The sequence below is a fragment of the Meles meles genome, chromosome 13 (genome assembly GCF_922984935.1).
Source record: "Meles meles chromosome 13, mMelMel3.1 paternal haplotype, whole genome shotgun sequence".
NCBI classification, from domain to species: Eukaryota; Metazoa; Chordata; class Mammalia; order Carnivora; family Mustelidae; genus Meles; species Meles meles.
The window spans coordinates 42,982,386-42,995,168 of NC_060078.1; the positions used below are offsets into that span (position 1 = coordinate 42,982,386).

Below are 12,783 nucleotides of genomic sequence, written 5' to 3' on the forward strand. Positions count from 1 at the left end.
TGCATTTCTACATACTAATAATGAAGTACCAAAAAGAAATTAATAAAACAATCCCATTTGCCATTGCACCAAAAATAATAATTTAAAAAACCCCTAGGAATAAACTTAACCAAAGAGGTGAAAGAGCTGTACTTGAAAACCATGAAATATTGATGAAAGAAATTGAATATGATAGAAAGAAATTGAAAGACATTCCATATTCGTGGATTAGAAGAACAAATATTGTTAAATTGTGTATACTACCCAAAGCTATCTGCAGTTTTAAAATAGTTGCTGTCAAAATACCAGCAGCATCTTTCACAGAATTAGAAGGAATCCTAACATTTGTATGGAGTCACAAAAGACCCCAAATAGCAAAAACAATTTTGAAAAACAAAACTGGAGGTGTTTTAGATGTCAGGTTATATTAAAAATCTGTAGTAATGAAAACAATGCCCCTGGTATAAAAATAGACGCATAGGTCAGTGGAACAGAATAGAAAGCCCAGAAATAAACCCACAATTATATGGTCAATTAATCTACAAAGAAAGCAGGGATATGTGATGGGAAAGATTGTCTCTTCATCAAATGGTGCTGGGAAAATTGAACAGCTACTTGCAAAAGAAGGAAACTGGACGACTTTCTTACACTATACACAAAAATAAACTCAAAATGGTAGGAGGAGACAAGATGGTGGGGAAGTAAGAGGAAGCGCCATTTCAACCTATACTCTAACGTGAGCTGATTCCCTATGAAAAAACTCTGATCACCCATGAAATCAACCTGAGATTAGAATTATACACTTCTGGATCTCTACGGGGGCAGAAAACACCAGTAGGCAGGTAAAGCAGAGTGGGAACATAGGACTGATATCGGAAGATAAACAAAAGGGGGAGGGAGCCACCAGAAGTGACCCATTGGAAAGTAATACCCCAATATGAGAGTGCCCTGTGATTGGGGACCAGCATTAACTTGGAGTCTGGTTGAAAGCACTCAAAAAGAGCAAAGGATTGTGGGGGGAAATTGTGGGAATCGGGCAGTTAGAGACAGGGGCTTAAGTCCACCAACCCAGGACAGCCACTGCTGGCGTTGAGCCAGAGAGAGTGCAGCGAAGAAGCCAGGTCTTGGTCCATGAGTGGCCGGTGCGCTTGAGAGTGTCTGGCAGCGCAGCTGAGGTTGAGGGAGCCTCGCCAGCCACCAGAACCGGGTGCTGTGCTACCAGAGTCCGAGGCTCGCCCCACACCCTCCCTGAGAGAGGTGCCCGCAGGTGCCAGTTGGCACTGTCTCGGACCCAGAGAGTCTGAGCACTCCCTGCCCAGGCCAGCGTGAAAATTTCAGTGGGCTGTCACTGCTTGGGACCTCTCTGGTGGTCTGGAGCTGACCAGACAGCCGTAGCTATCTTGGTTTTGGGTACAAGTGGGAGTTCCTGTGACCCCAGAGACCCTGACTAGGAATGTGCTTTGCCAGTGGCCAAGGGGGAATTTATGTGCTCTGGAGCACCCACAGGGGAACAGACTGAGGCTTCTCTCTGAGAGGGAGGTCTGGGTGCAGTTTGCTTTCTCTAAACCTCCAAAAACCATCAAAAGCTGCCAAGGGGGGAGAAAACAAACCAAAAAAACCTTCAGAGAACAAAAGCCTGAAAAACCGGTTTCCTCAGATCCCACTCCCTTGATGGGAGCAGGAGGACTTAACTCTAGCAAGACTCCCTGAAAACCCACACAGCAGGCCCCTCCCCCAGAAAGCCAAAAAAAAAAAAAAAAAAAAAGAAAGAAAGAAAGAAAAAAAAAAAAGACAAGAGGACAACCACCACTACTTCATAGATACAACTTTTATTTTTAATTCGTTCCCACTATTCTGGTTCATTTATTTTATATATAACTTTTTAACCTATTTGCCATCACAGTGAGATGTCCAGTACATAAAATTCCACAATAACCTTTTAAACTGAACTTTTTGATACATATACCTGTGTTTTTCTTTTGCTTTTATATTTTTTAAATTTAAATTAATTTTATTTTAGTTTATTATTTTTTTTTTACATTCATATAGAGATAAACTTCAAGGTAATCCCCTTTACCCAATCAATGCTACCCCTATAGGTAAACCAGTTTTTAATCCCCCTTTATCTTAGGAAAGTTGAGTCTTTTAATAAAGATATCAAGGTACATCCAGGAAGAATCAAAATAACCTTCCTCACCCACACTGAGAATTTATAACCACTCTCCTATCTTTTTCTTCTGCCAGTGTTTCTGTGTATTTGTTTTTGTCCTGGTAGTATATAAATCTTACACTTGGGGTTCTTTTTGATGAGGTTCTCTTTTTTTTTGTTTTTATTTATTTATTTTTCTCCTGTCATCTACTTTTCTTGGTCTTTTTGTTTGTCTGTTTTTGTTTGCATAGTTCATAAATCTTACCTTGGGGCCCATTTGGGCTGGGCCTTCTCTTTTATTTTATCTTTCTTTTTTTTCCTGTCTCACTCGCTCTCTCTTTTTTTTCTTTTAGCTTTCTTTTGGGTGGGGACTCTTGATTGCTCAGAAGCCTTCTAGGGTGCACTTTGCCTGCACCAAGGTCGATACATTCAGCTACACATCCATTCAGCCATCTCTCTCCAAAAACACGAAAACAAAATTAGAGAAATAAATGACACCATGAAATGTTCCAATGTCAGAATTATTGGAATCCCCGAGAGGGAGGAGAAAGAAAGAAAACTAGAAGATATAGTTGAACAAATTCTCCATGAAAATTTTCCCAATCTTGCGAATGGTACCAGCGTTCATGTACTAGAGGCAGAAAGGTCTTCCCCTCAAGATCATAGAATCTAGAAAGACCTCAAGACACCTGACAGTGAAAACGATGAATCATAATTGTAGACAGGAGCTCTTGAAAGCAGCTAGGGCAAAGGAATTCCTTATGTACAGAGGAAAGCCCATCAGAATAACATCAGAGCTGTCCACAGAAACTTGGCAAACCAGAAAGGGCTGGCAAGAAAGGGCTGACACTAAATGAGAAGAACATGCAGCCAAGAATACTTTATCCAGCAAGACTGACATTCAAAATGGATGGAGAGATAAGGGGCTTCCAAGACCAGCAAGGTTTACAAGAGTATGCGACCACCAAGCTGACACTGCAGGAAATATTAAGCGGGGTTCTATAAAAGAGGAAAAATCCTAAGAATATCATTGAACAGAAATATATGGAGACAATCTATAGAAACAAAGACTTCACAGGTAACACGATGTCAGTAAAAACATCTCTCTCAATAATCACTCTCAATGTGAATGGCCTAAATGTGCCCATAAAATGACACAGGGTTGCAGATTGAATAAAACGACAGCACCCATCCATATGTTGTCTACAAGAGACCCATTTTGAACCTAAGGATACACCCAGACTGAAAGTGAAGGATGGAGAAGCATCTTTCATGGCAGTGGGCTTCAAAAGAAGGCTGGGGTAGCAATTCTCATATCAGATAAATTAGATTTCAAACTAAAGACTATAGTCAGAGATACAGAAGGACACTACATCATTCTTAAAGGGACTATCCACCAAGAAGATCTAACAGTTGCAAATATTTATGCCCCCAATATGGGAGCAGCCAATTACATAAGAAAACTATTAATCAAGATAAAGAGTCATACTGATATGAATACATTAATAGTAGGAGACCTTAACACGCCACTCTCAGTAATAGACAGATCATCGAAGCAGAAAATCAGTAAAGAAACAAGAGCATTGAATGGCCAGATGGACCTCATAGATATATATAGAACATTCCATCCTAGAACAACAGAATACTTATTCTTCTCGAGTGCACATGGAACCTTCTTCAGAATAGACCACGTACTGGGTCACAAATCAGGGCTTAACCGATACCAAAAGAATGAGATTATTCCTTGCATATTCTCAGATCACAATGCTTTGAAACTGGAGCTCAACCACAAGGAAAAGTTTGGAAGGAATTCAAACAACTGGAAGCTAAAGACCACCTTGCTTAAGAATGCTTGGATCAACCAGGAGATCAAAGAAGAACTTAAACAATTCATGGAAACCAATGAGAATGAAGACACTTTGGTCCAAAACCTATGGGATACAGCAAAGGCGGTCCTAAGGGGGAAACACATAGCCATCCAAGCCTCCCTCAAAAAAATGGAAAAATCCAGAATACACCAGCTGTCTCTACACCTTAAAGAACTAGAGAATCAACAACAGATTAAGCCAACTCCACACACAAGAAGGGAAATAAACTCAAATTGACTTTTCTTTTCTTTTTTTTTTTTTTTAAGATTTTATTTACTTATTTGACAGACAGAGATCCCAAGTAGGCAGAGAAGCAAGTAGAGAGAAAGGGGGAAAGCAGGCTCCCCGTTGAGCAGAGAGCCCGATGTGGGGCTCAATCCCAGGACCCTGAGATCATGACCTGAACTGAAGGCAGAGGCTTTAACTCACTGAGCCATCCAGGTGCCCCAGGAAATAAACTCAAAATGGCTTAAAGACCAGGGCTTTCTGCTCAGGAGGGCTCTGCTTTTCCCTTTCCCTCTGCCTTTCCCCCCATTCATTCTCATTCTCATTCTCTCTCTTTCAAATCAATACATAAAATCTTTTAAAAAATGGATTAAAGACCTAAATGTGAGATCTAAAACCATAAATATCCTGTAAGAGAGGATAGGCAGTAATTTCTCTGACATTGGTCATAGCAACATTCTTCTGAGGCAAGGGAAACAAAAGCAACAATAAACTATTGAGATTACATCACAATTAAAAGCTTCTGCACAGCAAAGGAAACAACCAACAAAACTAAATGACAGCCTACTGAACTGGAGAAGATATTTGCACATGACATATCCAAGAAAGGGTCAGTATCCAAAATATATAAAGAACTTACACAATTCAATACCAAAAAAACCCCCAATTTAAAAATGCGCAGAAGACATGAACAGGCATTCCTCCAAAGAAGACCTACAGGTGACCAACAGACACATGAAATGATGCTCAGTATCATTTATCATCAGGGATAATCAAAACCACAGTGAGATATCACCTCACATCTGTTAAAACGGGTAAATAAAAAGCTCAAGAAACAAGTATGGTGAGGATGTAAAGAAAAAGGAACCCTTGTACACTATTGTTGGGAATGCAAACTGGTGCAACCACTGTGAGAGACAATGTGGAAGTTCCTGAAAAAGTTAAAAATAGAATTCATGTACTTCAGTAATCACACTACTAGATATTTACCCAGAGAATACAAAAACACTAATTTGAGGGGATATATGCACCCCTATGTTTATTTCAGCATTATTTATAATAGCCAAACTATAGAAGAAACCCGTGTCCATCAATAGATGAATGGATAGAGATATGGTTTATATATATTTATGAGAGTGAGAGAGAATGTGTGTATGGATGGATATGTATACTTATATATGTAATATATATGTATACCATTACACACACAAAGATGCATATATGTATGTGTAGTGGAATATTATTTAGCCATAAGAAAAAATGAAATCTTGCTATTTGCAACAACATGGATAGAGGTGGAGTATAATGCTAAATGAAATAAGCCAGTTAGAATAAGACAAATGCCATCGGATTTCATTCATGTGTGGAATTTAAGAATCAAAACAAGCAAATAATGGGGGAAAAACAAACTCTTAACTATAAAAAATTAACAGATGGTTACCAAAGGGGAGGGAAGGTAGATGGGGAGGGGGGTTGAAATAGGTTAAGGGGATTAGGAATGTGCTTGTCTTGATGAACACAGTAATGGATAGACTTGGTGGTCACTATGTTGCACATCTCAAACTAATATATCACTATATGTTAACTACACTGGAATTTAAGGGAAAAAAATGTGAAGGATTTTCAAGGTGATTTCAAAGTCCCTTTCTAGTTCTAGCTATCTATGCATTTTATCTTAACCTGAGTTTGCATGTACACTTTCAGAAAATTGACAATATAAAGTACTAAATTCATATTTTGTGTGAAATGTTCATATATAAAATCAGATTGCAGTGCTCCAAGTATTTAAGTGGATTGTATAGAAACTCAGCTATTTAAATCTTATTTAAAATGCTGAGAATGCCCTTTTATTTTCCCCTGAGTATACTAAGTAGTAAGTTAATTTAGATACATTTACTCATTGGACCCTCAGAATAATCTGGTGAAATTATTAGTGTAGAATATTCTTTATAGAGTCATAGAAAGTAGAACTCAGCTTAAGCAGGTTAGCTGTGTCATATATTTGAAAAACTGTGACCAGCTATGAAAAGTTGGATTATATGCCTGGTTTCAAATCCTGCCCTGAAACTAAATAGCCATTTTGTTTTAGGGAAGTTACTTTATTTCTCCTCAGCCTCTTCTATATGTGGGTGTAATGAAAATAATACAATGTAGGATTATGATAGTCTAATAAACTATGTATGAAAACTGAGTAATGCTATACCTGGACCATGGGTGCATGATTAATATTAACTCTTATTTTTTTTAAGATTTTATTTATTTATTTGACAGAGAGAGAGATCACAAGTAGGCAGAGAGGCAGGCAGAGAGAGAGAGGAAGGGATGCAGTCTCCCTGCTGAGCAGAGAGCCCGATGTGGGGCTCGATCTCAGGACCCTGGGATCATGACCTGAGCTGAAGGCAGAGGCTTTAACCCACTGAGCCACCCAGGTGCCCCTAATATTAACTCTTATTGATGATTTGCCCCAGATCACCCATCTAGTAAATCAGTGTGTATCTTAAGATGTTATAAGTTAACAAGTAAAAGTCTCTAACTAAAAGAGACTTAAAAGTTAGAACATTTGTAAACTCAAATAGCAAAATTGTGTAGATCTCATGGTTACTTAAATGATCATTTCGGTAATAGTGAAGTTCTAGGTTAGCTTTTCTGGAATCTTTTTGGCTGTCCTGTGCCGGTTACAAGATGTCTTCTGTAGTTCTGTGTGTCACATACTCCTGCATTAGTCCCCAAATGTAGGAAAAGGATCTTGTTTTCTCTAGTATGCCTTTTTTTTTTTTTTAGATATTTATTTATTTCAAAGAGAAGGAAAGGTAAGGAGAGGGAGAGAAAGAGAATCTCAAGCATGGGGCTTGATGCGGGGCTGGAGCCCACGACCCTCAGATCATGACCTGAGCCAAAACCAGGAGTTGGGGGATGCCTGGGTGGCTCAGTTGGTTAAGCGGCTGCCTTCGGCTCAGGTCATGATCCCAGCGTCCTGGGATCGAGTCCCACATCGGGCTCCGTGCTCAGCGGGGAGCCTGCTTCTCTCTGTCTCTGCCTGCCACTCTGTCTGCCTGTGCTCTCTCTCTCTCTCTCTCTGACAAATAAATAAATAAAAATCTTTGAAAAAAAAAACACAAAAAAACAACCAGGAGTTGGATGCTTAACTGACTGAACCACCCAGGCATCCTTCTAGCATGCCTATTTTTAAAATCAAGAGCACATTCTCAGAAATTACCCAGACTTTGCATATGTTTTATTGGCTAGGTTTGGATTCTTTATCACTTCCTAAGCATGGTGGAATGGGATTAATCTGATTGGTTCAGACTAATCAAAATATATCATTGGGTCAAAAGGTAGGATACACTTTCCTGAATATGGGACTACATAGAATGTGAGCCTCCAAACAGAATCTGTCACCAAAAAGAAAAGCATGTGGACAGGGAATGATTTGGGTAGTTGTTTTACATCTATTGAAGTGTCACTAAAAACTAGGTTTTTCAAATTATAAAAAATTCAAACATTTGCCTAATAGTGTTCTTCATATGTTAGTTAGCAGATAGACTACAAAAAGGAAATTACTTCTGGAACTGTAGTAGTCAGGATAGAATACATAATGTGCTTGCACTAAGATAAATATTTTTTCTTTATATGCCTTCCATATATATTAAAAGTTACGTCCTATTATATTTTTTTAAAAAAAATTATTTTATTTTGCTTTTGAGAGAGAAAGAGAGCATGAGCAGGGAGAGGGGTGGAGGGAAAGGGAGAGAGAGAATCTCAAGCAGACTCTGCACTGTGCCAGATGCAGTGCTCCATCTCAGGACTCTGAGATCATGACCTGAGCCGAAACCAAGAGTCAGATGCTTAACCAGCTGAGCCACCCAAGTGCCCCATGAGACTTTTTTTTTTTTTAATATTTCACAACTAGGCAGAGAGGCAGGCAGAGAGAGAGTGAGAGGGAAGCAGGCTTCCTGCTGAGCAGAGAGCCCGATGCGGGACTTGATCCCAGGACCCTGAGATCATGACCTGAGCCGAAGGCAGCGGCTTAACTCAATGAGCCACCCAGGCGCCCCCCAATGAGACTCTTAAGTTGCCTACTTAATATGGTGAATTTTGTTTCATTCACTATCCCATTTTTTAGGAATGGGAAATACGTCTGTACTATAAGAAATGGAAAATGTCTATTCTGCAGAGATTTTTGTTTTTAATTACATCTTATTTTATATATGGAAAATGGAGTGATCTGATTGAAAATAAGAAAAATTCTGAATTTTGGTAAATTTTTAAAAATAAGACACCTGATTTTAATTTGATGCAGTAGTTAAGAATTTGTTATGTAGGTTTTCCTACAAGAAAGTATGTTTCCCGGGGCGCCTGGGTGGCTCAGTGGGTTCAAGCCTCTGCCTTCAGCTCAGGTCATGGTCCCAGGGTCCTGGGATCGAGCCCCGCATCGGGCTCTCTGCTTGGCAGGGAGTCTGCTTCCTCCTCTCTCTCTGCCTGCCTCTCTGCCTAGTTGTGATTTCTCTCTGTCAAAGAAATAAAAATTAAAAAAAAAAAAAAAGTATGTTTCCCTCCAGTGAGGTTGTTTAATAAATAATACATATATTCCAATATATGTATTGGAATATAACCATACTCCACACTACGGAGAAATTCACATTATGTCTTCTCGTTCTTTTTAAAAATTTGGTCATTATTTATTTGAGAGACCAAAGTTTCCACAAAAGATACATTGCTTTATGTTGTCTAAATGAGTATGCTTTGAGTGGAATCATATGCAGAGAATTCATTTGTGAACTGGAATGGTCAGATGGATCTTGTCAAGTCAGTGGTCCTTCAAATTCTTTAGTTCCATAAGGTTAACACATCATTAAGGAGGCTTAAAAGCACCACACATGTGAATAGACAGTCTTATCTGTGGACTGGCAGTGTTTAATATCTATAGAGTGCCATCAAAAATGAATTTAAGAAACTATGGTGTAGTGTAGTGACTGTAATACCATTATAGTTTAGAGAAATACATTATATTTTGCAGTTGTATTCCTTATAATCTGTATGTTATATATATTCTACATGATTATATATATGTTACTATATATTAATATATATACTATTATTATATATGTAGTATTGTATATATTTATACACATAAGATCATAGATAGTGTATTTATGGACAGTGTAAGAGATTCCCAAGGTTAATTTTCACTATTCAGAATTTTAGCTTTACTGACTGACTCTGGAATCCAGTCTCTGAATAAGATGGGAGACTAATGAGTAGACCTGGGTGTTTGCCTTTTTTTTTTTTTTTTTTTTTTTTTGTGATGGTGGTCTTTTACCCTTTAAGAGAGCCTCTAATTATTTTTTTAAAGATTTTATTTATTTATTGGACAGACAGAGATCACAAGTAGGCAGAGAGGCAGGCAGAGAGAGAGGAAGGAAAGCAGCCTCCCTGATGAGCAGAGAGCCCGATGTGGGGCTCGATCTCAGGACCCTGGGATCATGACCTGAGCCGAAGGCAGAGGCTTTAACCCACTGAGCCACCCAGGCGCCCCAACCTCTAATTGTTTCTGTATGTATATATGTGTATATAGAATTATACCGGTGTAAATTTTGTGGTTTTATTCAGGCAACTCGGTGTAACTGCCACCAAAATTCTAAAGAGGAAAAATGCACATATGCTGATAAATATACTCAAACATCCTGGAGAAGAATTCCTGTAAGTAACATATGCCCTTAACCTCTTCTCATGTCATTTACTATTTTGATGTTTGTTTCACTCTTTTTACTTCAATCTAATAATTTTGAATCTGCCATGGCTGTAATTTTTTTTTTTTTTTTTTTTTTTTAGGTAAGTTGATTTTTCTTGTCTCTTAGGTGTTTATGTGCTTTCTAAAGCTTCTCTTGTGTGTGTTATATAAATGAATGTGCATTTAATAGCTTTTCTGTTCTGCACACTGTAGAGCATTTTATTTGAATGTTTAGTCTCCTCTCATTGCATGTATTTATGAGAGTGGTATTTCTCCATGCCCTGAAAAAAGTAGAAATTAAAAAAAAATGTAGTCTTCCCTTTTTAACAGCATGACTCTTTGGAAATATGTGATGTAGCTTATTCTTTTGTTGTTGTTGAAACTTTCAAATATATTCTATTATAATTACTTAGATGTTGAGGCTGTTAAGTATAAATGCATTAAAATATAGATAGTAAAGATTACGTTTTAGGCATGGTTAGGGAATGGTTTCTTCTAAACAGTATAAAGTGACCAAGTTTTCTTGTTTTTCAAAACATATTTAGGCTAATGTACACTGACCATAATTTAATCCGAGTTCTGAAACTAAGTTCAGGATGTGCCTGAGGTCATCACATGACCTTCTAGTCATTCTAATCCTGTTGTTGGGTGCCAACTAATAGACATTTTTGGTTAAGAGAATGCCTAATAAGCCACATTTGACTCTTCTTTTGCCTTGTTTTAGCAGTGGAATCCTAGTAACAGAAACGAACAGGGAACCATAATGGTTACTATAATCAACAACCCAATTTTTAAAACTTAGCTATAGGCTTTAAAGTTTATAAAATATTTTTTTCATTTTCATCTAATAAGTAGCTTTTTTGTGTGTGCTCACATAAGGTGTGATGCTAATAATTTATTCAACAAAAGTTTGTGAGCCTCTCCCATCTCAGTTATTAGGCTCTTGAAGTAGAAATAAGAATTGGGGAAGAAAATACACAGACCACTCAGGATTGCTTCTTTGATGAGCAGGTGTTTATTAAAGGGACTGGTGGTGTGATACAATTAGAGTGTGGTGAGTTCTGTTAGGTTCAAAGGATTGGGAAAGTCTAGTCGGAAGAATCAAGGAGCTTGGTGGAAAAGGTGAAGGTTGTGGTTGAATTCTAGAAAGTAAAAGATGCCAGTAGACAGAGAAGATAGAGTATTTCTTTAAAGGATGTGGAAGCTTAGTTTGAAGGAAATTTCAAAACAAGACTATGCCTTTTGTTTCTAGATGAAGGTTTGGGTTTCCCTGTTTCTTCAGTTTTCCTCACAGATGTTTGTATTTTCAGACACTATTACTAAGTAGATTGGTGATTTAAGTGTGAGATGTTCCATTTTCCCATCCTCATGGGAGTTTTTAATACCCTCTCTGGTTTCCTTCATCTTTCTGTTCTGAAAACTGTCAATCAGACAAAAGTAAATGGTATAAAACCAACCCCAAGACATTGCTCAGTTTAATTTGGGTGAAATGAAGGTCAGTTTTCCAGCCTAGCACTGTTAATAAACCCAGACTTTAGGCTTCCTTATTATCTACTGCTATAGGAATCACCTGGCTTAGCACCTTTGTTTATAGTTATCCAAGTTAACAGAAGGTAGGGAGGTTAAATGGCATATTAAAATTTCCATAGTTAGTGGCTAAGATAGGCTACTGAATGCTAGTACAAAATTCCTTCACCCAAATGTACACTGAGGAGCCTTAAAGGACTGAGAGATGTTTTGCAGATTGAAATGGAAGAAATATCCTTGACACAAGGAACAGTACAAGTAAAGGTGATGAGGTAGGAAGATACATTTAGACAATAGTAAGTATATGATTTTGGCTGCAACACAGTTGTATGTTTAGGGAAGTAGCTGAAGTTGTGTAAAGTCCATTTAAAAATAGAATTAAAAATTTTATCTGGAAAAGTAGTTTTACTGAGTTGTATTTAAAGAGGTAGTTACATATATTTATTTACTTAAATGATAATTATTAACTGTTGAGATTAAATATTGTTTGAGTTTATTCTCTGATTTTTATGTTTTTTGGACTTAGGATTCATTTGAAATAAAATTATCTTATTTTAGAAATAAGGTATATTTCTAAGGCGTATTTCTTCTTTACTATAATAAAGATTTTCTTTTCTCTTCTAAAAAGTTATACTTGATTCTGCACGTTCATTTTTTAGCAGGAACCCAACATCTTTAAGCAAGGTGTTGGTGATGGGGAGGTGCAGTGGGATCCTTCTTTGACCACAGTGAGTTTGTTAGGTAGCAGTTTGGGGAATCAAAATGTGCTGTATTTCAAAATCTCCAGGTTGAGTGTAGGTAACATTTTTTGATCTGGCTAGTAAGACTTTGGAAAGATTGAAAGTTAGAGTCTGAATCCTTGTTCTTTACCATTCCCTGAGTATCTTGGGAAATTTAATTGCCCTTCTTGACACTCTTAGTTGAGGATCTCCTTCAGAGGTTTATGAGGCATATTTAAGCATGTCTCAGAAGTATTCTGGGAAGTAATCTGGTTATAGTAGAAGGCAGAGAAGGATGGTAGAGAAGAGAAAGGTACCGTTCATAATACTTGTTGGCAGTCATTTAGGACATGAAAAGAAAATTGAAAAAAAAAATGGACATTTTTAGAAGAAATGAAGGAAAATAAGGAAGCTGGATTTCAGATTTAGGGAGGGAAAGACAGAGGAAAAAGAGATATGAATGAGCTGTCGGAAAAGATGCTACCCTCAGAGGAAAGTGGAGGGTGCCTGGGTGGCTTAGTTGTTAAGTGGCTGCCTTCAGCTCAGGTCATGATCCCAGGGTCCTGGGATCAAGGCCTACATCAG

General features: G+C 37.8%; 1 protein-coding gene across 10 annotated transcripts in view; it reads left to right on the forward strand.

The window, feature by feature from the left end:
* The window catches only part of CCSER2 (coiled-coil serine rich protein 2), a 200,079-nt gene that overhangs the window by 156,161 nt on the left and 31,135 nt on the right, over positions 1 to 12,783 (forward strand). For all 10 annotated transcript variants that reach the window (XR_006821225.1, XM_046026970.1, XM_046026969.1 and 7 more), the window contains one exon: positions 9,832 to 9,921. Coding sequence is in view for 9 of the 10 variants with exons in the window: in XM_046026970.1 (XP_045882926.1) it covers positions 9,832 to 9,921 (90 nt within the window). In the remaining variant the exon portion in view is untranslated. Of the gene's footprint in view, positions 1 to 9,831; positions 9,922 to 12,783 lie in introns of those variants that run through there.